This window comes from Ambystoma mexicanum, chromosome 2p, assembly GCF_040938575.1.
Source record: "Ambystoma mexicanum isolate Mex_15411 chromosome 2p, UKY_AmexF1_1, whole genome shotgun sequence".
NCBI lineage: Eukaryota > Metazoa > Chordata > Amphibia > Caudata > Ambystomatidae > Ambystoma > Ambystoma mexicanum.
Window position 1 is genome coordinate 1,174,315,719 of NC_090923.1, and position 27,027 is coordinate 1,174,342,745.

Here is a 27,027-nt window from a genome sequence, read left to right on the forward strand (position 1 = left end):
GTCGAAAGGGGGCACAAAAAATGGATGCCCTGTGTCCTGCTCGGTGGTCCCATCTACGCGAATATAACCATCGGTTAGCATCGCATAAGGGCGAAGGGCGTACCCACCAATAGAGGCACTTGGTCCAAGTTTTGTACTGAGAAGTGATGGTAGAGAGGGGCCCATTGGCCCCTCGCTCCCACACATTCCCCCCTTTCGTTACATCTAAAGTAACGAATATTTCTACTTTTTATTCTTTTCATTTTCCCTTCGGTAGTACGCAACCTCTGACACCACCTCGTCCCACGCGGGGCTACCTTTTATGGTCATCCAAGCTCTGCAAACGCTTCTAAGGCTGTTTCCTCTTTTGGCATATTCATCTGGGGTACACATTAAGTAAATACCTCCGTCCCCATCTAGATCTACTTATACTTCTTGGTACCATTGCAACTCTCTTGGTTCCTTTATCGTTGTGTAATGCAAATTATCCGCTATATCCCCATACTGCCTGTAAATTGCATTCATTCTGTATTGTGGTGTGGTGTACTCTCCTGTTTGCATTTGTGCATCTATCATGGTAGCTACAGTTGTCGGTCGGCCCATTGTCACCATCATCATAGCCGAGGTTGGCATGCTTTTCTCAAAACACCGTAGTCTCAGTTGGCACACACAAAAGAACAGGAGCACAAAAACGATGATGGGGATCAGTATTTTCATTGCCACATTTACCCATGATGGTATCCAGCTGAACAAATTGTCGAACCATGTACTTTCTTCTGCTCCTCCATCCGCTCTCATTCTCTTCCCTAAGTGGTGCACTGCGTTTATCACATGGGAGAGTGTCCCGTTATCAGCATCTTCAGTTGGCATGAATGTGCAACACCCCCCCCTAACCCCCCAATTTTTCAGCAAACGCCGCCGTCCATCGCCATGAGGAGATCTAGGACATATCTGTTCTGCATTGTCATTAGGCGCAGCGCGCAGAGCTCTTTTTTAATCACGTTGAACCCTTCTTCAGTGCCGTTGGCCAGTTGAATGAGCTCCCAGCGCACTATCTGCAACCATTTGGTGTTTGCTCGTGCTTGCATTCCAGGGGCAAGAAGTGAGGCAAAGAATGTCTCTGCTGATTAAAAGAGCTTGTATTTCTGTGGGATCTCAGCAAGGAGTTTCGATTATTCTTTTACTTCGTGTCAATCTTTTCTTTAGTTCATATTCTGACAATAGTTCATATGCTGGAGCTTCTATTCTTATTAGTTGGGGCGCTGTCGATGGCTCAGCAAATTGCCCTGCTGCCGATATGCCAGCCGATTGCTCTGCTGCCGATATGCCAGCCGATTGCTCTGCTGACCCTTGGATGTGGCTCTCTGGTATTACCATCAGGGCTGTGTGAAGGGTGGCTAAAGCACAAGTTCCTTTCCACGATGAGGCGAGGTGCCGGTAAGCTTGCTTATTGCAAACCTGATACATGTCCATTAGTGCAGCTGTGCCTTTTTTCATGTCGGGTATTATTACCGTTTTGTTACATCTCCTTGTCTCCCCCATGTCCACTTTCCCTTCCCCACGGAAACACAGTTCATGTGGCACTTCTTTTTGTATTTTGATAGGTTTTTCTAATGCTGTGACCCACGTTAGCTTTGCGACATGTTGCGACCAGATGGGGTCACATACCTCTTTTATCCATTGGAAAGTGTCATTTGGTAGGCCTTGAAGCGCTTCGGCTTTGCATTGTATTGTTTCTTTGTGCCATTTATTTTCTGCATATCGTGTCCCCTTGATAACAAGAAATGGTTTTTCAAGGCGAATTACTCCTTGGCGTCTGCTTGTGCATGTTTTCTCATTCTCTAGCTTTTTCAATGTGACTGTGTGCGCCTGGAATGTGCTCTTTATTCTGCATAAAACCAGATGAATTAAACATTGGGCCTCCAACAAGGGCACTTCCTGTGGTACTAACATTTTCGGTGTTTTTGATGCATGCGGGATGAGTGAACAAACGTAGCAGCTCTCATTTGTTGCTTGCTTCGCCGTGGCACTCCTGTCATAATACCATTTATTTGATTGATCAGGGTGGCGGGGATCTTCTATTTCATCTAACCCCAGGTCGTGATAGATGTCGTATCTTTTCCCTCCCGCCCCCCTTTTTCTCCTCCTTTCCATGTTATTGTTTTTCACCCTTTTGTAATGTATTGGAAACATCCCAGCCCATGTTGTATCATTAATATTCAATATGGCATATGTATCATCATCAGTAGCAGCAATATTGTGTGAGGTAGGGTGTATGGTTGTCTGTGCATTAATACTAGTGTTAATTAAATCATTTGTCCAATAATCTCCATCATATTCGTTATAACCATAAGCATTACTCATATTTACATCGAAATGTAACACTGACACTTGTTGATCCCACAGTGATGTATTCTGAGGGTTGCATTCCATCTGTTTTGTTAACATTCATTTCATGCGACTCCTGCCATATAGTCTTCACCCCAGTCCATATCATTTGCGATCCTTCTTGTATCATGTTAGCCCCGTTTCCCCCCCTTTGCATGTCATTAACAAGACGGGTATTGTACCAAGCTGCAAAAAAACAACATAACTGACATCAAAATTGCAGCACATTTCAAAACGCATTCAACATCACTGAACCTTTTAGCCCTAATGGCGACCCTATCACTATCTAACATTAATTTGCTCTCTCCGATCGTGGGTTGTTGGGCCATTGTTCACCTGGAGGGGCGAGATAAATTTGTTAAGTCATCACAATGTATACATATATTTACATTCTTGTTCAACTTCATGTTTAATCCTTATTTTCAGTCAGGCTTGTTCTGTTATTCTATTGCTCATGTACTTTTACTGTAGAGACAACCATCAAAAAAAATGAAGGTGGGAGATAGAGAGGGAGAGATAGGTGAGGTATATAGACAATATGCTGGCCAATTTAAGAGGAGAGGGGGAAGTGCAGAAAAGAAAGAAGGAGGAAGTAAGCTGTGCAGAACAAAATACATATCATCACTTTTATCTCTGCATATTCTTTTACTGACTCTTTTGTTATTTGCTGTCAACCTCATTTGTTGTCCCAGTAGCGCTGTCTTGCTCTTCCTGGGGGATTGTACTATTGTGTGCCCTCCTCACATCGGATAAGTGCACCCAATACTTCAATTCCTTCACCGCGGTGGGTGTACTATAAATGACCTCGTAGGGGCCATGAAACCTGGGTGAATTCCACCTTCTCACAAAGCTGCGGACATACACATGTGCCCCCGGCATCAATGGCCCGCTTGAACTATCTGTGGCCGGTGTAGTAGTATCAGTCATCACATTTTCAGTAAAAGGCGGTGCTATTTGTCTCGCTATGCTGCGTACTGCGTGTGTTAATTGGGTTAGGTATTCCTTGAACTCTTCCCCCAGCACTGTGGCAGCCTGTGTGCATCCGATGCTCTTCTTATTCGGGGATACTGGCGTGTGCATTCTCCTCCCAGTTACAATTTCGTGAAGGCTTAAATGGTGGTCTTTACATGGTTGCGTCCTGAGTTGTAACAGTGCTAGGGGCAAGCAATACACCCAATTCTTTTTTAATGTGTTACACAACTTAGACAACTTACTCTTCAATAATCCGTTGATCTTTTGTACCACTCCATTCGCCATTGGGTGATAAATTGAGCATAATTTGTGCTTCACCCCCAAGAGTGATGTCACTTCCTTAAAGAGGTCATTCACAAAGTGCGTACCGTTGTCTGATCTAATCATATCGCATATCCCCCATCGTGAAAACACATCCCGCACGAGGAACTTGGCCGCACATTTCACGTCTGGGTGGGTCATGGGCCCGCTTCCACCCACCTCGAAAAGGGGCACACTACCACAATCAAATATCTTGCTTCGTTACACCGCTCTCCCATATTACCATAGTCTATGATGAGCTCTCTAAATGGTCCTGTTAGTCGGGGCAACGTACCACTCAGTGTTCTTAATGTAATTCCTGAATTATATGTTTGGCATGTTATACATTCTACAATGAATTTTGACAGGTGTTCTTGCAAATTGGGGACTAACCAGTGTTCCTGGATGTCTGCAGCAATGTGTTGTTTTGCTACATGGCCGGGGAAATGCAGCTGTTGGAATGCTATTTCTAGTAATTCTATGGGCATTACAACCTTTCCTGTTGTCTCTTGCCTCCAAATGAGATCTGTGGCTGATTGTTTACATCCCCGTTTGCTCCACAGTTCTTGCTCCTCTTGGGACGCTCTTCTTTGCAACTCTATTATTTGCGCTATTGGGGTGTTATGTTATGCCTCCTCTCGTGGATCTGTGGTGGTTGCTTTTGTGATGCATTCGAGTGTTGGTGTCACATTGAAATACGAGGCCTCCTTCGCGGCTGCGTCGGGTGCCGCGTTTCCCAATGAGATTGCATCTGTGTTGTTGGTATGGGCTTGGCATTTCACCACTGCCACTACCGATGGTACTGTTAATGCATCTATCAGCTCCTTCAACAATGTTGCATGCTGTACTGGAGAACCGTCTGCCCTCCTGAACCCTCTTCTACGCCACTGTGACAGCCCTGAGTGCACCGTGGTAGTTGCATAGGCTGAGTCTGAGTATATTGTCACCGCACAGCCTTTAGCTGTGTGCAGGGCTTCAATCAGGGCAGTTAATTCTGCTGCCTGTGCTGAATAATGGGATGGGAGGCGCTTTTGCACAATTCTCATATTCATCTTCTTCCATGCGCACTACCGCCATTCCAACGTGTTTTTCCCCGGTCTCTGGGTTTATTGATGCTGACCCATCTATGAAATATATTTCTCCCTCCTGTAGGGCATTCTCGTTTGCTTTCGGGATGTCATCACCTTCCCCCTCATATTTGGCACAATCCTGTTCTTGTATGTCCTCTGTCGTGCATGGCTCTGTAATAAATGTTGCTGGGTTCACTGTCTTGCACCTCACAACGTGTACGTTGGGGCTTGAAATTATTACTTCATATGCTGTTGCTCTTTGTGTCGTTACTGTTGATTTTGATCGCTCAAGGATGGCGAACAGGGAATGCTCCGCATATAGCGTTACCGAACATCCCATGACAATGGTGGCACCAGTAATGCGAGGGCCTGTTCGCACGCGAAATGACCTTGCATTAGTGGATCTAGTGTCCCACTGTAGTAAGCCAATGGTTTGTGACCTAGTGATGTCTTCTGTGTCAGTACTGCTGTCATCAGTGTCCCGTTGCAGTGTGAAAACAAGAAAAATTCCCTCTCATAATCTGGGTTCGCGAGGACTGGGGCGTCAGCGATGAGGTCTTTTAATTTCGAATACTGTATTGTCATTTCCTGCGTCCATTTTATTGTCACCCTATTCTTCTGTGCCTCTTTTAATGCTTGTAGTAGGGGGCGTGTATATGCCGCGTAATCAAGGATCCATGCTCGGCAATAATTACGAATGCCAAGAAATGTTTGCATGTCTTTCACAGTTTTTGGTATTATTATGTTGCGTATAGCAGCTGCTCTGTCTGGGAGTATTCGCTTTCCATCTTTTGATATTAACTGTCCGAGGTATACAACCTTGGCGAGACAGTATTGCAACTTCCCCTTATCTGCCTTGTATCCTTTGGCAGCTAGCACATTCAGTAGTGCTATCGAGTCTTCTCGACACTTTTATTCTGTATGGCTACAGACAAGCAAATCGTCTACGTATTGAATGATGGTGCTCTCTACATCTATGTTTCCAATGTCTTCCCGTAACACCCTGTTAAAAATGCTGGGGCTTTCACAATACCCTTGCGGGAGTCGGCGGTGTTCATACCTGTTGTTCCCTATTGTGAACGCTGTCAGGTACTGGGATCCTGGGTCGAGTGGTATGGAGAAGAAAGTGTTCAAGTCAATTACAGTGAAACATACTGATTCTTTTGGCACACTGCACAATATTGATGCTGGGTTAGGCACTAATGGGAACTCTTTTTGAATGACGTCATTGAGTGGGCGGAGATCTTGGATCATCCTCCACGCCTGTAACGCTCACCTGATTCCCGTAGAGGCGCCGGTCTTGACTGGGCGTATACCGTATCTGCAAAGGTGATGTGTAACACACGGCTGGCTCTTTGGGCTGGACCTCTGTGCACTGTATGTCTGACTTGAAGGGTAAGATGTCTGCAGATAGAAAATATGGGATTAAGGAACTGGGTTATTGAATGTTTCTCTCTTCTTCCCTTTCTCTTCTCCTGTAGAACCCCAAAGGTTAACGCTCTCACCTTAGGTAAGTGAACGCTGTGCTCTCCATCTGCCTCGGGGCAGGGTGCTGTAACCAGTTTCTTCACTGGATAAGGGGAGCAGGCCTCTTGACTTCAGAGGACTGCTGTCCGTCGTTTACTGCACGAACGGTAAGTTTCGAGTAATTCTAATGTCTTTAAAGTCTTTAGTAATGATGTTTCTTGTTTTGCAGGGTTCCGGCGATGGCGGATGACGGGTTAACGCAAAGCAAGATTCATCCATCGGGTGTGGTTTAAATAGCCTCCTGTAGTGCTTAGGTGTCTCCTTCCACAGCCATGCCTAGGTAAGAAAAGAGTTCCTGCTTTCCAGAAGAGTTCCAGTGTTCTGAATCTAGGGAGTGGCTCCTGCCCCACCCAACAGGAAAAGTAGTTCCAAACAGAAGAGGATCAGAGGCTCAACTGGCAGGCAAGTAAGCAGCATGGTCTGCTGCAGGTAAGTCCACCCAAGCATTATGAGCCCGGCGCTTCCAGCGCTGGGACTGGGCATATTTATGAGCCTGGTGCCACTGGCGCCAGGACTGGGTCCAAAAGGTCCCAATTGGGACTGGTTGGCACTCAGAACCTGGGTTATGGATCTGCTTCCAAGGGAGTTGGGAAAACCCTGACCTTTTGGAAGCAGAGATCATGACATCGCCCCTCCCTTTACTTTTTTGATCGGAAAAATCGCTGTATTACATGGGGAGGTTGATGGCACTATGATGCCTTGTTTCAGGAGTGCAGTTATGGTCTCTCTAATTCCCTCCTCCGCTTCTTTTGATATGGGATATTGTTTTACTCTCGGCAGCATTGCATCTGGTTTGGGTTTTATTTTTATTGGTGTCACCTCATGCAGCAGCCCTACATCGGGTGGCCCGGTGGTCCAAATTTCAGGTGCTACTTTTGTCATGTCCTCCTCAAATATAGCCAGTGGGGACCTAATGCTAGCCATCAGTGGGTTAGGTACCTCTCTTTACTGGACCATGATGTCGCATGGTATGCTTATCTCCATTATTATTTCTCCATCATCCTCACCATCAGTGAATAATTCCTCATCTGTTATATCTCGTAACATTATGTTTGGGTCTATGCATAACACAGTCCTCCACTCGCACCCCTGCGCGTCCAGTCATATGACCACAATACGTTTGCTGGATGCTTGAACTGCCTCAATGTCTATGGACATTATCGTGCCTGGTACAATGTCTGTGTGTGCAATTGGGCGGAATATGAAATCTGATGGTGTTCTCCATTCTTTTATCGTTATCTCTGGCACCACTCGTGCTAACACCTTGATACCATATATGAACATGCTTATATCAATGGGTACCCCTCGCACCACAACTTCATTCATCACTGTGCTGATCATCAACATTGCTCGTACTGGGCATACTCCTGGTGTTGAGCACACTATTCCTCGTTCTGTAAACGAGATCGTCATATTCAATTTGCTCAACAAATCTCTCCCCAGCAGGTTTACTGGCGCGTCTTTGTGGTACAGTAAAGGTGCGCGCACGGTTTTTCCCCCACATTTATATCAAGATCTTTAGTGTAAAGAACTTTTAAAATAGCCCCAGAGAACCCCTGCGTCTCTAAATTCCTGCCTGATAGCGGAAACCGCCCTTCCATAAAACATGATTTCTCTGCTCCAGAGTCTACCAAAAAGATGGACTGCTTATTTCCTATCTCTGCCCTCACTAGTGGTTCCTCTTCTGCACATAGGGTGGTGGATAGGACTGGACACGCAAGTGTTCCCTGTGGGCTGTCCTAATCTGAATGTCTTTCTTGTCCTGGCACTGAGAAGACATTGTCCCCAATCACAGTCACACCGCAGTACGGTGCGGGCGCACTGTTTGCAGATGTTGCATAACAATTATTGGTTGCGCTTCCCACTGCATTTTGTCTTGCCATTGGTTGTGGTGGCGGTTGCTCTCCTTGCTGTACCTGGGGTTCGGTATAGCAGTAGTCTTGCTGTCTCCCACTTCCCATCGGTAGTCCATAGGGGCTACCTGGGTGTGGACACCCCCAACCTTGTTAGTTCTCCATGGGCTGTTGCCCCTGGAAATACCCTGAAGGCCGCATTCTACAATCTCTAGAGTAGTGTCCTCATCTCCCACAGTTCCAACATGACCCTTGTGGTCCGCCTCTCATTCCTTGGCCGCCAAATCCCCTATTTCCCATACCTCCAAACCCCCCTCTCTGGCCACGGTACCCACCTCTTCCTCTTGCTGGTCTTTCTTGCCACTGTTGCCAACCGTATTCTTCTCCGTTCCACTGTCCTTGTCCTCCTGCGGCCCGCAGTGCTGCTATTGTTGCTGGTCTGTTTCCCGCTCCTTCGTCCCCCTCGTTTTCTCGGTCTGTCGTTGCGCTGGCGTAGACGGCGGCGACCTTCACTAATTTGTTCTGTACTAGCTTCATCTCATCTGCCAGCCTTTTTTGTGCTATCTCCTTTTCTCTCGCTTTGATCCTCCTGCAGTGGTGCACAATTATACTCTGTATTTCAGGCTAGCCCTTGGCTTCTATCCCAGCTATTTTGTCCAAGGCCTTCTGCACCTCCTTCGGGAGCCCCTTCCTGATGATAAAATAAAACAAGGCGGTGGACTGGTTCCACGCCGTGCCAGTTTCGCTTCTCCATAAATCCTGCACCCGTAGTATGAATTGCGTAGGATTCTCGTTCTCCTCCATTGTGCACTGCATCACCAAATATAAATCTGGAATATCTGGAAACTTGCGCCTCAATGCATCCCATACCTGTGCTCAAACATTATTGAACACAGATCCATCGTGGCGGTCACAACTCATCATTACTCCGGGGAATCCGGCCTTTTCCCACACTGCGTCTGCTTGATCAATTGCTGACACTAATAAGCTCTTCACATCCCCTATCGCTAGCGGCACTCCTGCTGTGTTTTTCTCAAAGGCGTGTATCCATTTCCCAGCCCCTCTCGACAGTGGGGGGAGGACCTTTAGCAAGTTGTTTTTATCCATTTAAGCCCACGGAATGTAATGTGGCCTACCTGCTCATTTATGTATCAATGGCATTTGTAACTTGTGTTTCTTCCCTACCTTACTTACCGCACCTTTCTTTGTTTTACTTACCATCATATTTCCCCCTCGCTGTTTTAGCCTACCCTGCCATAGTGGTGGCGATGGTGTGTCTGGATACCGGCGGTTTGGCAGTGGGGACCCGGTCTTGGCAGCTGCCTCTTCATATTCGTCTAAGTCACTCCACACTTCTTCTAGTTCTGATTCTTGCTCATTGTTCCCTTCACATCCTTCTCCTCTCTCACTGTCTGGGGTGGGTGGCCGTATAATCCTCACGGGTTTGTCATTTAGATGGAACAGGAATTCCCCTGACCGCCACTCTTTCTCTTGCCCTTGTGGTATGCATGTTCCTTGTGATGATACTGACCGTGCTGGCTCTGAGATTGCTTGCACCACTTCCCCTGCTGTGCTCAATGCTGGTGTTAGATCTGCTATGGATAATGGTGGCACCTCTACTCCCCCTGGCAGAATTTGGCTCCTGTCGCACAACGCTCATAGCCGCGTTATCTCCATCTGTGCATGTGCTAGCTGGCGGTCTAATTCTCCAGTGATATGTGCTAAATTCACAGGGGGGCGCTTGTTGGGCCATACAAACCTCCTTTATCATAGGGGGGTGGTGCTGTGGCAACTGCTCCTGTTGTTGGTGTAGGAGTTGGACATGCTGGTACGTACAGGGGCTCACTATATCCTACTGCTGGTCTGGACATTAGAAGATATATTTTAGTTGTATCGCCTTCAGCTGTAGTGGTTGTGCACTCGCCCTTTGACGTTCCGCTTACCTCTTCCTGCGTTTTCTGTGTTTCATTCACTTTCTCTTTATTTACCTCTGCTGCAGGCGTAATATCTTCAAACATTCGCCATAGGTCTAGTACTTCCCTTCTGTTTTGCAGTTGTTTCCCCTTATACCATGCTAACAAGTGTGTAGATACTAGATCCAATACTCTCTTGTTGAATGACCCGCCCTCTGGCCACATTGGCATCACACTGTCCCCTTTTATCTCCGTCAACCATTGATTGTGGTATTTTTGTATTTTCTCACTGTATAACGGAAGGTGCTGACAAATATGTGCTAGTGGTGTTATTCCCCCCATGACGATGTGTTTCCTTTCCTCCCTTTGTCTGTACTTACCTTTCGACCTCCCTTTCCCCTTAATCACTTCTTCACCAGTTGGATAATATACCACGAGTCTTATCAATTACTTGTAATTTGTATACACATATATGTATCAAGATATATATATCAACCCCCTTTTCAACGTTAACCTTTTAGTTATTGCATGTTCAAATTCAACAGTTCATTGTTGCATATTTTGCCATTTTAACCACAAATGAATCACATTACTTGGATATCCTTGACAAAAAATGGACAGAACACAAAAGCACATATAACACTTTTCATGCACATGCACTACCTGCGCGCGTTTTCTCCCTGTTGCTCTTTTTTCCACCCCTTTCCCGTTTTGCCTATTCTTCTCATTCACTCCCCACCTCTTACACCCTCTTACTCTTTTCCAAGAATCCTTTCGAACCCAGAAAAAGAATGTTCTAAATAACTACTCCGAGTCTACTCAATATACGAGACTCCTACTATTTTCTCTAACTTCACTTATTTATTCTGCACTGGACGAGACAATGCTACGCGGCGCCGCCTTCTACCCCGTTCGGGCTAGGATACCACTTCTCTTTTTCTCTTCACTTCTTACCAAAACCTAATAGCCATATAAAGGATAGATCAGAAAAGCCTCATCACTCACACAGGCCCTACTCTTCCCTACTACCCGTTACCACCTGTCCCCCCTATCTCCCCCTTACCTTTCCTTCGTAACCTTCGCAACCAGCACTCACGTGTTCAGTCAGGTGACCCGAGGGTTGCCGCTTGCAGTACGACCCCAGTCAGGCTCGCACCCCAACCAAGCCGTGGCCCGCCCCGGCGAGCAGCTTTTCAGTCGGGTATTCGTCAACCGGGAACCCTTGACCCTTCTTCGTAGTGCGCACAGGCTGGTCGGCCGCGGAGGCGGTGGTTTCGCTGGGGGGCATCCCGGATCTCGCCGCCGGCCTCGAGGCACCTCTCCGATCACATCACAGGGGGTCACCAAATGTTTGTGCCCACCCTGACTCACACGTGTAAAATGAATAAAACAGACACTCCCTGGGCAGGGAATAAGGCACAAAAGCGCAGGCTGCGAGAGTTCAAGGAAAAGTTTATCTAGATCTCAGAGCGCTCTGACCACATCAAGGTTACAACACAATTATATAGTACATCTACATTTGTAACATATGATGCTACGTTGGACCAGGATTGGTCAGCCGTGGTGGTGACTTAGGTGTGGGCATCATCTGTTCCTCCGGGTTGGTTGCTTGGTTGGCGGGAGGATTGACGTCAGACATTTGTGCTCCGGATGGGTGAAGGTCAGGTCGCTGTGAAACACGGTGGTCACTATCTAAGCTAAGTAAATACATTCTGAGTAATGCATGCACTAAATAATAGCTGATGGACTCTTAGTAGTGTACCATGTCGTTATACAAATCACTCAAGGGTTTATACCATCTACACATTTGGGTATACAGGTCACAGGTTTAAGGGCCTTGATCACTATAATACTGTCATTGAACTATAGGGTTAGTCTCACAAGAATCTCAGGTATGTGGCACTTATTATTGGGCACGATATACTGCACAGCGGTCTGTTAGTTGGGTGTCTGCTGGGTGGGTTTCATAGTATGGTTGGCAGTCTGGCACATGAAAGGGATGCCTTTTAAAGACACAGGGTTAGAATGGCAATAAGTTTCAACTGGTGAGGGTAAGCGGGCAAGGACACTTTTGTGGAGATGAACGAGCTATGTGCTTGGCTCATGTTGGTTCACATGAGGGACAGTGATCTCAGAGGAAAAGGGATGTGTTACATTTATTATTTGTTGCAAGCAGCTCCGGCCTCAGCGTTAGAATGGAGCTGCAGAGTTTTCCAGTTGGAGTGGGGACGAGGGTGGGGGCCATGTGCTCCGAGCTACAGTGGCAAAGGGGAGAGATGCGTTTTGTACTATCGCAGTGAGGCCTAGTTACCAAGATGGAGTCGAAAGGGGACTCAAAAAATGGATGCCCTGTGTCCTGCTCGGTGGTCCCATCTACGCGAATATAACCGGCGTACCCACCACTAGAGGCACTTGGTCCAAGTTTTGTACTGAGAAGTGATGGTAGAGAGGGGCCCATTGGCCCCTCGCTCCCACACAGTATATTTATTGTGCTTTTTGTGGCTGATGTTCACATGTAATTTTTTTGCCTCAGTTGGCGTTCAAAAAGTCTTGGTTGGCAATATTTTGCTGGCCACATAAAAATCCAAGTCTAAGATGGTAATGCTCTGTGAACTTGAAGTACAAATCATTTCTGCACCAAACATTTAAGGGCATCAGGTCATCCAAATTATGTTTTTTTTTCTTCTTCTTTTTAACAAGACCAAAGAAAAACATGTTTTTTAAAATCGGTAAACACTAAGAGCATGGGTAGTTTTAGAATATCCCATCAATATTTCTGATATTGATGGCACATACAGTGCACCCATCGCAACACCCTTTAATTGGCTTTAGTAGTGCGCATTGGACTAGGAAATTATTTGTGTACGGTAGAATTGTACCATTTCAAAACATCTTGAAGTGAGCATGGAAGAACACTGATTTTTCTGGAAGAAAGAAATCCAAGTTGGCCAGAGCTAGTCTATGTTCAATAAAAGTATGCAAAGGTTACACATCATACGTCTATGAATGGAAGCCAGAGTGCTATTGTACGAGTTTTTTAGACTATGCATTGAATCGTGTGTTTTGTTTGTTTTGTTTTTATTATTTATATAGCGCACCAGACCCTGGGGTATTCGGGCGCGAAGGCAACAAGAGAATTGTTCAGCTTAGGTTACATGTTACAGATAAAACATAGAGGTACAGCTACGGTTACAATGCTGTAGACCTGTAGTGTCAATGAGTCACAACATATCTATAGTAAGTTTACAATAAGACAGGAGTGACATATGAGTGAAACAGAACAGAAATACAAAATATACATGAAGTCCCAGATGTCAGTGGGGAGAGGTTAGGCATCCTGTACTTTTAGCCGTTGGATCAACTTAGATCTGAATTGCCAGTAGGGGAGATCTTCCCTTAGAGCAGGGGGAAGGGAGTTCCAATATTGTGCTGCTTTGACAGCGAAGCTACTCCCACCAGATTTCGTGAGTTTAAATCTGGGTACTAGTAGAAGGTTGGAGTTGGCTTTTCTTAAGGGGCGAGAGGCTGTTTGTCTGGTGAATCTGTCTATGAGGTATTGCGGGGCTGCTTGGTTGAGGCATTTGTGTGTGAGGGAAGCTGTTTTAAGGAGAATTTTGTCTTTTGTGGAAAGCCAGTTAGTCGATCTCCTGAGGTCTGATATATGGCCATTTTTAGGGAAGTTTAGGGCAGACCCAATCCCAATATATAAAAACAAAAAATTTATTGGGGGTATAAAAATAACTAATTTATTTGTTTCATTACAACTGTACAACAATAAGTTTCAATTTTATACTTTCATTTGTTCAGATTTCATTTGTTATCTAAAAGTGATGAAGAACAAATTTATGTTAATGTTTCTCATTTAGTGTTCTCATTCTGTTAATGAATCTATACCAAATAATTTGTATGTACCATTTATATTACTGATTTTATATATCTTTACATGTTAGACCTCACCATGTATGTTATTTTTATTTGTTTTTCTTGACATAAAAAATTTTTACTTTGCACTTTCAAGAATGTTTGTCTCATTTGTGAAGGAATGACTTTGACTTCTAACCGCATATAATATGTACAAATGACACTAGCTATTTAGGGTTTGGACCAGAAAAATAATTCTAATTCACTTATTGTTATATGGGCCAACCTTTTGATGCACCAGGACCTTGCTTTGTTGTAACATATAGGGCGGCTCTCAGGGCATTATTTTGAAGTGTCTGTATTTTGGCAGTGATGTGTTTGTTGCTACCTACGTAGAAGGCATTGCAGTAATCAAGTTTCGACAGGATTAGTGCTCTTGCTAGTGTGACGCAGTTATTAGGAGAGAGGAAGGGCTTGGCTGCTCTAATTAACTTGCAGGTGTAGGTGGTGGTTGAGGCCATAGCACTCACTTGTTTACCAAAGGTAAGCGTGGAGTCTATATAGAAGCCGAGGGTTTTGACTACTTTGGCCACCATAATGGTGTTATTGTCAATTATGAAGGAGTCATAGTTGGGACCAAGTTTTTTGATGTTGGATGAGGTGCCTAGGATGAGGAGTTCAGTTTTATCATCATTCAGGCATAGACCGTGAGAGGCCATCCATGCCTGGATGATGAGGTAGATTCTATTCACAAAGGCCAAATCCTTGTCATAATCTCCCGTCAACGGGATGAGGATCTGTGTATCATTTGCATAGTTTGTGTAGGTGATACCTAGATCATCGAAAAGGAGCTTTGTGAAAATATTGTAAAGAGTAGGGGATACACATGATCCTTGTGGTACGCCGCATGAAATAGGTGCGGAGTCTGCAGCTGCTAGAGGAGAGAAGACTCGCATTGTCCTGTTATCTAAGAAGGACTGGATCCATGCGACTGCTTCATGGGAGAAGCAGGCTGCCGTGACCAGGTGATTGCAGAGTATTGCATGGTCTACCAAATCGAATGCAGTAGAAAGGTCGAGGAGAAGTAGGAGTGAAGTCGTACCTTTGTCTCTTAATGTGTCTATTTAGGCCTTAAGGTCTAGGAGTGCAGTCTCAGTCCCATGCTGTGGTCTGAAACCGGACTGTTGAACTCCTAGGAGATGGTTTAGTTCCAGGTGGTGCTGAATTTGTAAATAAGCTACTTTGTCTAGGATTTTCAGTAAGAACGGCACGGTGGTTATGGGGCGGTAGTTGGTTGGGATGGAGGGGTCCAAGGTGTGCTTTTTGAGGAGGGGAGGACCCAGGAATGTTTCAGGTTGCTAGATATGGTACCTGATGTGAAAGAGGCATTTAGGAGTTTAGTAATAAAGGGTGAGAGTTCCTGGGCGGCGTCTTTTATGATTTGGGCTGGACATGTCGCCCTGGCAGTTGGAGGGTTTGAGTGAGGATGACTTTCTCGACTTCTTTAGTGGAGACTTTGCGGAAATAGAAGGGAGGGATGTCTAGTGTAGGTGGAGAAGGGGTGGATTTCAGAGTAAGTAGTGAGTTTGTGGTGGCCTTGGAAGTGACAATATTAAGTGACAGTTATAGATGTTATTTTGTTGTTGATCTTTGCCTGAAGCATTGTTATTTTGTTGGCAAGGGAGTTTTGTATGCCTGTGCACCAGTTCTTATCCTTGAGGCAGGAATTGGGAGCTTGGATAGGGGATTCTACCTCCTTTAGGATGGCGAACAATTCTTTGGTGTTGGATTTGGCTTGGGTGATGCGGGTGTTGTAGGATATTTGTTTCGCAAGGATGATTTCTTTTTTGTAGAGGGTAGTTAGTTTCTTCAGGTTATTTTTATTAGTGTCCGAGGGGTCTGATCTCCAGGTTTTTTCGCTGAGGCGTTTCTTTTGTCTGATGTCTTTCAGTAGGGGTGTGAACCAGGTATTTAGGTGTTGGCGGGGTTTGCTCTTTCTAATTTCCAGAGGTGCGATAGTGTCCAAAGCATCACTTCATTGTACTTTTCTACCATAGAGGCTGGGTCAGACTGATCTGAGATGAAGTTTAGGGTGGGGAGATTGAGGGGGATAAGATTTTCAGGGGTAATGTTTATTTTCTTATTTCTAGTAGGTGCGGTGGGAGCTAGGATACTATTGTTCATGGGTGTGGTGGATACCATGTAGTGGTCGGACCATACCTGAGGCATTATAGAGTTAATAGTGATAGGGCAGTTATGTTCGGCAATCCAATCGAGGGTCCTACCTTTGTGGGTGGGATCTGTAATCTTTTGGGTGAATCCTAATTCCTCAAGGGTGCTTTTGATTTGTAGGGCATTGGGGTCGCGAGTGTCGTTGAATCCAAGGTTGAAGTCGCCTAAAATGAGACATTGAGTCCAGTTTTTTAAATTGTTAGATAGTAAGTTCATGAGGGCTTCCTCAAAGGAACCTAAGGGGCCTGGTGGTCGGTATAATAGGTGGATAATGATAGTTTGATTGTTAGCAATGGTAAGTTTAGCAGTGAGGGATTCACAGGAGTTGGTATTGTGGGGTGAGGAGAGTCTTAAGGCTAGGTTATTTTTGACAATTATATTAAGGCTGCCACCTCTAGACGTAGTGCGATCCAATCATATAAGGGTATATTTATCTGGGATGGCTAGCATAATGGCTGGTCCTGCTGCGGGATGAAGCCAGGATTCTGTGATGGCCAGGAGATCCAAGTTCTCATTTTGGATTATGTCCGCTATTTCAGTTGCATGGGCTACCATAGAGCGGGCGTTTATTAAAGCACCTTTTATTCCAGCTAAGGTAGGTGGGGATGATGGCAGCTGGACTTTGTGTTGGCATTTCGGGGGGGAGGTGGATTCTCTAAAGATTCGACTGTTGAGTTGTGGTCTGTGTTGCCCTATGTTGTCTGTGTGTGGTGGAGTGTTGGTGTTGTGCAAGGTGTACCTATCGTGATTAGAAGCGGGTTGGGCCTTAGATAGAGGGTCATAGATTCTTGGGAGTCTGGTGCGTAATTTTAGGTTTCGCTGTTGGAGGCTACAAGGTTTAGTGGCCATGTTGGCTTGCTCCTGGGGTACACTACCGTGAGGTAGTTGACTCTGTTGCTTGGATAAGTTCATATTGTGAAGGGTGGTCGAATAGAGGACAGTTCGGAGTAGAACTGTGTAGAGTAGTGGTAGATACATAGTAAGCTAGTGTAGGTGGCTTGGAGTACTTGCAACCTAAATTGCTATTGGGCATATACAAGCAGCCTAACTGCAGGTTTGCAAGAGTACGTAAACATTGGCTGGTAACTTGTGGGCATGTACATGCAGATTTTACTAAGATAAGAAGCCTAAATACGAGTTTGCTGAAGCAGGCATGGATAGGTAGGCTAGAAGCTAGTGGACAATTACAGGCAACCTAGATGCAATTTAGCTAGAACAGGCAACCTAGATGCAATTTAGCTAGAGCAGGCAATATAGATACAATGTGGCTGAAACAGGCATCCTAAATGCAATTTAGCCAGGACAGGCAACCTGGATGCAATTTTACTGAAACAGGCAACCTAAATGCAATTTAGCTAGAACATGCAACATAGATGCAATTTTACAGAAACAGGCAACCTAAGTACAGGTTTACTGGAGCAGGCAAGAGTAGATGGGCTATTTGCTAGTCTGATGGTCTTCCTAAATGTGGAATCTCAGAACATGCAAGAATATCTGAGCATTGGCTAGTAACTAATGGGCATTTGTGGTCAACTTAAATAAACATTTGCAGAGGCAGGTGGGTATAGCTAACCAAGGGTAGATAACTGTTATGCACATGCAAGCATCCAAAAGAGGGTGCAGATCACCGTAGTTAGTCGAGGGAGATGGGCACATAGGTAGCGGCCGTGAATGAATAGGGAAGTACTTGTTTTTAAGCGTACTATGTAATACAAAAGGACAGTGGGGCAACTTGGTGGTTGGAAGGCAGTGGCAGTCACGTTAGCATTAAAGGTAGCATGATGGGCGAGTCATTCTTGCAGCAAGATGCATCATAACTGCTAGCAAGGGTCCATCGATGGGTCCGCGGCGGTCAGGACAGCGGTCTCTGGAGTTCTAGACCTCCGTGTTGTAGGCAGGCTTTCCTGTTGTGAGAAACCAGGGTGCGTGGGCCAAGGGGGGTGGCAGAGACGGCAGATGCAGCTCAGACAGGCTTGAGACAGACGTTGGCCTTGATTCGCCAGGCCTTGTTGCAGGTGGGCTGGCTTCGCCTGCCGGTGCTTGGTTGGGTGAAGAAGTCGGGTCGGGGGCCAATCAGGGTTCGGCAGTGTCAGCTGGGCTGCTTTGGCTTAGGGAGTTAGGCAACAATGGCGCACAGCCATCTTGGAATGAGGTGAGACCTCATGGTGCTCAATGGAGGTAGTGAGCATTAACTTGCCACTGCTGCACAAAAGGTGCGGAAATGCAAGTTTTTCCTTGGTAGATCCTCCGGGTGCTTATGTGCGGTGGAGCAGAGGCGCGCAAATTTAATTTTGCTATTTCAACGCCGTGCCTGCAATGCTTACCGCTTCATAGGGGCTGGACATGGTGCCTTCCTCCTTGAATCCCGCTGCTCCTGCAGGGTCGGGTGTAGCTCGGTGGAGCTCCTGCTCCACTGGCTAGTGAGGGAGAAGTGTGTACACAAATAAGGTTTGTAAACCATTGGGATTTGAGTGGTTACATGATTAAAGGTAGGTTTATTTTCGAGATGTACTGGTTGGTGCTTCTCACTTATCTTTCATTGTGCCTTTTTGGAGACAATATTCAAAGATAGTTGCGTTTGACTAAATGTATGGTTTGTATCATTGACATTCTGTACTAATCGTAATGGGTTTTTACCTCCCCTTGTTTCCTTTCTCTTTACTACTTTCTTATACCCTTTGATGACTTGAATGTGTATGATCTAATGTCTCTTATGTAATACGTTGATCGTTTCTACACATTTAGTGACTGAATTATGTTTTTGGTTTGTGACTGACTTCTAATATCATTAATCACATCTTGCCCTGACCAATCTTAGCATGCAAAATACATGACACGTGTCTGCACTGGCAAAATGTGTTCTTTTGTTACTTGTTGCAAATAAAGCCTTTGTTTTTTAATTTGTTGCGTCAGAACTACTAGGTTGACATAAGTACAAACAAAATATGATTTTGAGGATTTCAAGTCTTGAATATAATTTTTAAACTCAAATCCAGTAGCACATGCTGAAGTTTGTTTGTACTGTTTGCTTATAATGTTGAACACAGGGTGGAGTGCTCTCTTCTAACAATCGTTCAGCTTTTTTCGTGAATTTTATTTGACCATTATCACCAGTATACATGATTTTTAGTATTTGTGTATTTTTAGAGCTGTTGCTTACTTTCACATCTATCCACAGCGGTAAAATCAGCTATTTCACACATCCGCCAGAGACTCACACGCTGCCTACACACATCAGTGCAGAGATAGTGACAGAAATGGGAAAAGCCTTTGACTTTGAGGAGCTGGAGAAAGGAAACTTGGACGCATTAGCACGTGAGTTACTACTCTGAAGAAAGTTTCCTGTGAGCAGCAATCCTTTACACATACTAAGCTATTACAATCGTGCCGCCTCACAAGAAAAGAACGGTCCATGCCATCTAGACAAATCCCTGTGGTTCTGCAGGAAAAATATTTACACATTTAAATATTCATATGTTTCTGAAAACAAAACCTTAGTGAATTCGAAAATCTGGACAAAATGTGGGACCAATTTTAATCTGGAGCCTCATGTTTTATCTTTTTCCATTTTAGAAATAACTTCTGGGCCCCAAGGGATAGAAATGGAAGCATCTGGCCTGACCAGTGGTGGCATGGAGGAGATCGAATTGGGCGAAGAGGCATTGCTCAGCGATGGAGCAGACATTATTGAGGAAGACATGGATGAGGACAGAGACACAGAGGTGAAACACCTGAATTCCTTAACTTCTGGCTCCAATACAGTATGGCAGTTCAGCAGCAATACTAAGTAAGCACAGGGCATTCACAGCCTCTCTGAGGGTGTGCCATTAGAGTAAGCAGTGGCACAGAAAGGCTGAGAAATCCCTTACCAGTCTCTAGGGCAACTTTTATAGTGAACTGTGACATAATCTCCTGCTTGGCCCTTAGGGTATGTGTGCAGGCAAATCAGGGAGTTGCGGCCACCCACTAATTGCATGATATCTGCCAAGACAGAATTTCTATTTGTAGGTCCCTCCCCCCCGACCTGCAACTTGTTGCTTTTTGCCCTTTTTTATCACTAATCTATTTTTGATTGCAACTCTTTCTGTCCTACTCAAGGGATATACAGTATTGGGTCACCCATAATGCTCCCAGTGAGGGCGTCCCATTTTTGCCCTAGAGTGATTATATTACCCTACATTGGTTTTAGGGTGTAGGCAAGTGGCAACTGTCATGTTATTTGAGCTTCACTAAGGGTGCAAGCCAATTTACTGCATTGGTAGCTCAACATGTTCGGTACCAATATATATTTTTTTACTCCTGCTCTCGGCCATTTTGTATTTTATGGCTTTCTTTGTTCAGAGCAGCCACAAGGTAGGCCTGAAATGGCATTTCTGCTCATTTGAACTCTGACTCACATGGCAGCCTCCTTATTGTTTCTAACTGGTTTAGACCAGTAGAAGTCCCGGAGCATTTCTGTTACTAAGTGGCTTCGCAGGACGCTTCACGTAAGTCCACAGTTACAGTGCAAGTCCAAGTATATCACAGGACAGGGGCTCACCGTGCCCACCGCCCAGGCTACATCTCGAACTGACTCTGATGGAACACCTGGGCATAACATTCCAGCATTCACACATACACATTCTATGGGGACATTCACTCTGACCACACACCTATAATGTATTCTCCCATACAGACATACATTGAGAACATACACAACACACTTCCCATTCTTACCGAACAGACGTCCACAAACACATCCAACTTCAAGCACCCCTTAGAAAAGACATCAGCATTTGCGAATAGGAGCTCAACAACAAGCAACACCCATGCAGGCAACCATGGGGCAGGAAAACCACACTTTGTAAAGAAGCCTTTTCTTGGAAACCTTTTCTTATCCGGGTTGTTTCGTTGTGGTGAAGCCGTGGTCTCCGAAACTACCAATGAGAGTACTTACCTCCTAGGTCCTGGTTTGTGAATGTATTCCTGATAATAGGAGTCAGTCTGGTCCGGGGTCTAGATTCTTTGGAGACAACTCTTTAGTGCATTTTCCACTGAACTACATTGGGGTCTTGCTCTTCTTCATTGTCGTCTGCGGCTTCTGACTATCTGTCCTGGAACTCTCCTATATTGACTCTGGGGATTTATTTTCCTGTAATCGCAAGGGGTTCCGTGATCTCTGGACCAAGCGCTAGAATTTTAGGACTTTCCTCTGATTTACAATGCCGTGCTCTGCACCTCTCTCAATTTAAATCTATTATTACACTGTAGCTAACTGTGATGACTGTAAAAGCTTTTCCCTGAAGTGTATTTCAATGGTAACCTTTTCTAAAATGTACCTTTAATTCTTGGCGGCATTTGGCTATGGTTTTGAAAGGTTTCTTATGCTCTCTCACTGTTTAAATACCATGTGTGCATTTGTATTTATTTTAATACTATGTTCTAGGGTGTCACCATTAGTATTGTAGGCCAAATTGTACCAATGGAGTGATGGGTCGGTTCCTTTTTCCTCCAACTCCCTACTGTTGGGAAATATTTTCTTTCTGTCTAACCTGTATTATGAAGAGTGCTCAATGTGTGCCTGTTATGTATAATAGGCTCCGCTCTCAGAATCTGTCCACAGGGATTATTCTGAAAATCCTTCTTAACAATTGGTGCTCAATGCAATATGGTAATCTTTACTCAGTGAAAAACTCAGTGGAGTGATTTTATGGTGCTTGTTATGCATTAACTTTAACTTTAACAATCCTATGACTGTAAAATACTATTCCTGTTACAATTACGGAAATGCACACCAGCGTCACCCTGTCCAATTACAAATTAGAATTTCTTAAGAAATGGTGTTTTCAAAAAAGGTTTAAATACTTCTGGTACTAAAGTGGAGCTGGTGCAGAGAATCATGGAGCATGAAAGTGGTTTTGCATATGCCTGCTGATATTAATGCTGGTTCAGGACCTAGTGGTAGTGGGCCAGCATATGTTGCCACTAATGATACGACAACTCTACTAATGCAACTGATACAACTGTCATTACAGTTGATGCAGAGACTATATTTGATCTTGAGAAAGAGAAGCATGGGCTAAAAGATGGATGTGCGGTACAAGTTGGCTAATTTGAAGTCCGATTATTTTATTGCTTAAAGCGTGCACCAAGCTCAGGAACAGCAGAGCACTTTACAACAGGATTGAATCGGTCTGGTCATCCTCAAATCATAGGTTTCCTAAGGACTTGCTTGGTGTGCATGATGATTTGAATTTGCTTGCGTGCAAGATGTTGTTGAGACTGATAAGATTGCATGGCTTCTCAGCAGGCTTTCTCAGAGTGGGTGCAATGCTGTTATGGAGTTGTCTGAAGCTGATGCAGAAGATAAAAAAAAAAAGGTTTTCATTGTTGTGCCAAATCCCCTCTACCTGTAAGACCACTGGCACTTTTAGCTGGACTTCTGGAACTTTTTCCTGTTCTCCTGAACGAGCAGAGCCTTTTTGCCCTCATTCATCATTCTTTTTGCATTGACCATGGGAACCCTGTTCATTTTTGATTTTACTTTGTTTTATGGAGTGTCAAGGCATCATGAAATAAGACACAAACATACTTAAAGTTCAAACAAAAGATATTTATTAATTTAAATGTCAGGATGGTAGAAGGTTTAACTTGCCCTGTGCTAAGGGGGGGATTTCCCTACCTGAACAAAACTAAGTAAAGTCTGAGTCAAAGAGTTAAACTTGAAAGTCTGTCTGTGCCCAAAACCTATTCTTGCCAGTGTTTAACTCAAAGTCTGAGCGTCTTCCAGCTCTCAGCTTTCTTTCAGCTCACCTTCCAAGTGCAAGAAAGTTCCATACGGGACAGTGAGGTCTGACAGGGACACAGGGCGAGAGCTGAGGGAAGACTAAGGGGATACTGTAGACTAGATGGTGGATGAGGGGCACACAGCAGGGGACGGAAATAACACTGTGGTTGGAAAGTTTGTGGGGACCACGGTTAAGGAATAGGTTTGGTCGGCTGGCAGTAGCAAGGAAAAAGGGAAGTGTTTGACGTAAAGAAGAGAGGAGTGCAGGTACGTAGATGTCGTTGTTATATAAAGGCCTAGGCAGAACACACTATGTGCCCTGCGTGCAAACGAATAAGAATAATCTGATCAAATTGCTCCCACCCCTTACTTCCGGAGCCGCAAAATTGATCTATGCCTTTGAAAAGCAGACAGCGCAGATTCCCTTGGCCGTGCGGGATATTAAAAGTTTGCTTGTTGCAAAAGTGGGGGACCAAACTGGAGACTTGTGGGTTATAGCAGGGTATCCAGGGGTAAAGCTAGATGACTCACACGATGGCGCGCTCTTTAACAATATCAAGGCACAGGTGTGGGGAAGCGCTGCGGCAAACCCAGCACGCCTAACCTGTAGTCTATTAAGTAAAACACTACGGGGGCGGTGAGGACCCAGCACAATACATTAAGTTTCAGGAGATGTGGCGTGCAGAGGCAGGGAACCAGTGGGATGATCAGTTCCTTTTTTATTTCGTTATTAAAAGGGGTTTGTCCAAGGAAGTTCAGAAGGCTCTTGTCAAAATAGCGGGCATTGAAGCGAAAGAGTGGGCTGAGATTTAAACTATAAAAATACACCATTGTAAGAGAATAAAAGAGCGAGAAAAGGAAATGGCCCAGAGGCTGAGGAAGCAAAACTAGTACAGAAAAAGCTAGCAAAAATAGCAGTTTAAGGGGACCAGCAGGTGCACAAACGGTGGCATTGGAGCATACCTCTGCACCCCCAGAGGTGAGAATGGCGGCATTTTGGCCAGGAGGAGGACAAGGACAGTGGGGAGGTGGGACCTCAGTATCCCTACCCGGAGTGGCAGCAAGGTCGGCAGCGTGGGAGGGGCAGGTTCAGAGGGGCAAGGGGGGGGATTTGGAGGCATGGGACCTCAGGGCGCTGGTATGGGTCCCTTGCAATTGTGGAGCTGTGGTAAGTGGGGACACTTTGCAAGGGAGTGTAGGAGTAGGCAGGGGGTGGGATGCAACCCATATAACAACTATTGCCCACCACCCAAACCACAAGTACAGCTCCCGAGGCCAACCTCCATATCCTGTGAGATACATCAGGCCTACGCTCAACTGCCACCACAACCCTCGGGTGCACAAGTGCAACATCTGCAAGTGACACAACCATTGATGCTCCAACAGAATACCATGTATGGAAGTCGCACTCAAATGACCAACGCAGTGCAAAATGGCAGTCGTACCCTACCGAGGGGAGAGCGTATTGGGAAACAACCCTTTCACGTTCCCCAGCACCAATACATACCATGACTAGGACAGCTCAGAGAGAACTCTTGCATGCCCAGTCCTGTCCATGACCGTCCACCCTGACAAGGAACCCTTGGTGGGCACAGAGATGGGTAACAAGCAATTCATGTTCATGGTTGACACAGGTGCCACTAAATTGTGCATCAGCGGGGGAAACTTCCCATTATCAGTTGAATATCTTGACACGCAGGGCTTCTCTGGGGCTGGCACCACGGTTCCCTAGACAAAAAAACTGGATATCGAAATAGGTGGAAAAATGGTACGTTGTATTCTGAGAGTTCCCCCATATATGTATTGGGTCGACACCTGTACGTTGAATATGACTATCTCCTTCACGGACCAAGGAGTGGTGTGTGCCACTCTGGGCATGTGTGTCATAATGGAGGCAAGGGTGTGGGGGTAAGAGGCAGTGGTTTGCTGTATTCCTGTCGACTCTGACATGTTTGTGTATGGCATACGGTGCTTCTCGAGGTAGTGTCCCAAATTGCCAAAGCTTGTTGGCGAGTGCCATCAAACTTAATTTTTCAGCCTGTGGTGACCCCTGAATTGGTGGCAAGGATGGTCCTGTCCCTGGATTTATATGGTCTAGTGGTATCGGCTATGAGGTAGGTTTGTGGTAATTGGAACTGACCCAGAAGGGTGTGAATGGCACACAGTGTTGTGCATAGAGCCTATAATGTCTCTTAAAGAAGTGACTGATAAAGATTTGTTTGAGGATCAACCAGATGGCGAGATTTTGCTAGCGATTTCTATCCTTTGTGATATTCGACTCGGGCTCTGGGCTTTGGGACAACACTCTGCATTACAAGTGGGAGTGAACAAAGTTGTATAAATACACTAATGAGGAATAAGTCAGCATTCCGAGGGAAGTGCACGGAAAGTGCCTGCAGAATGCCTGGAGTGTGGCTGCTTAGCTGCTTTGCTGCTGTGCGGCTAGCAGCGAGCAACCTCCTCCCATACTTCCTTTTGTTCATTCAGTGATTGGTTTAAATAATCAAGGTAACACTTTCTGTACGATTTGTAGAATTTTGTGCGTAGACTGTTTTTATTGCGCCTTTGTTTGTTTTGAATTTCACGTGTGTACTCATGGCCTCGGGCGTATACTCTTTGAAATCAGGCATGCCGTCTGTTCATGCCGTTGGAAAATCAATTGTAAACCACTCACAGAAATCCTTAAGAAAATGTATGACCACTGCAGCAGTGAAGTCACGATGTTTAAATATACAAACACTCCCGCACTCAATGGGCCTTGATAGCCACACGTATTATAGACCAAATAATGTGAGACCACTGTCTCCGATACCAATAGAAGAAACGCAAGTTACTCAACAAATGCCTGAATCAAAGCGTCACTGCAAGGGTAGACGCCCTGACTTTCTTAAGGGTATTACTGAAGCCAACGATTCACATGCGCAGCATATAACGCCCTCTGCCTTAGAAGCGTCATTTTCAACTTCCAATCCTTTCGTAATAGAACCGTTTTTGGTTCCTTTCGTAATAGAACCATTTTTGGTTCCTAATCGACAAAGTCTCTCAACCACTTGAGGGGAACATAGTCAGGGGCATAGCTCTCCAGTCCATAAGGCAAAACCATCAGCCGAAACAAATAAATCATTGAAACCTATTGAGAGAAACACAGGTGAAACGACTCCAACTGTCATAGGGGATGAAGCTAATGTACGAATAGTGGGACAAAAAGACGATGATATATTGGAACAGAGATGTTCCTTAGATTCATTGCAACTTGTATCACCAGAAGTTCACATTGATATTAATGAACCGAATTTATCCCAATCACTGATAATGTTTGCACAGCCGTCGCACCATTCGTCCCCACTATCGTTCTTTTGTGAACCCGACCCCTAGACGTCTTAGCAAACCACATCATAATGTACCAAATATACAACCATGTCATGAATGTGTAGTAAAAGTTTCAAGCATTAATATTATGTTAACAGCAATGAACACAGTGCTGATGTCTAAAGCCTGATTATATGAGATATTAGATAATAAGATCATAAATCAGTCAAACATTATGATGAAAATATTTGACCAGAACAATTTGCTTATTGAGCACCTCAAAGCGGCCTCCTCTGCAACTCCAATTTCTAACGTAGACACGTTACATAACGAGACAGCGAATGCCAGAGCAGAGAAAATAGAAGGGAATAAAGAAACACCATCATCACAGAGTATAATAGAAATTGTACCAACACTGCATGCCCGTGAACTGGTGGAAATACAACCTGAGAAAAAACTACCAGCTCCAAGACAACACAAATAGAACCCAAAGAAATGGCAAAGGACGATGGAATGATAAATGAGAATTGTTCATCAAAATCACACAAATCTATTCTCACTTAACATTTTTAAAGTCTCTTTACGGAAAAAACAAACGATAGCAAAATTGTCACAAAGTAAAAAGGCCAAAAAACGTACCATCTAACAAAATTCTAGCATGTACAAGACGTTTCATTACAAATCTGACCACGCCCACAGGGCGGTTGACGATCGCCAGAGAACTGAAAGGGAAAAAAAAAACAGCTGCGACAAAAAATAAACCCACACGGGTCAGCAAAAGAAAACCGGGTTTAGAATATCAGCCCTTAAATGATCTTATATTGACTATTGATGAGAGTCAGAGAGAGAATTGTCCA

The 27,027-nt window shown here is 44.9% G+C and overlaps 1 protein-coding gene across 1 annotated transcript in view; it reads left to right on the forward strand.

Annotated features, from left to right (window-relative positions):
- GNL3L (G protein nucleolar 3 like) overlaps positions 1 to 27,027 on the forward strand; it is a 608,820-nt gene that overhangs the window by 423,834 nt on the left and 157,959 nt on the right. The window contains exons 12-13 of the mRNA XM_069645327.1: positions 19,274 to 19,410; positions 19,669 to 19,817. Of these exons, the coding sequence (XP_069501428.1) occupies positions 19,274 to 19,410; positions 19,669 to 19,817 (286 nt within the window). The remainder of the gene's footprint in view (positions 1 to 19,273; positions 19,411 to 19,668; positions 19,818 to 27,027) is intronic.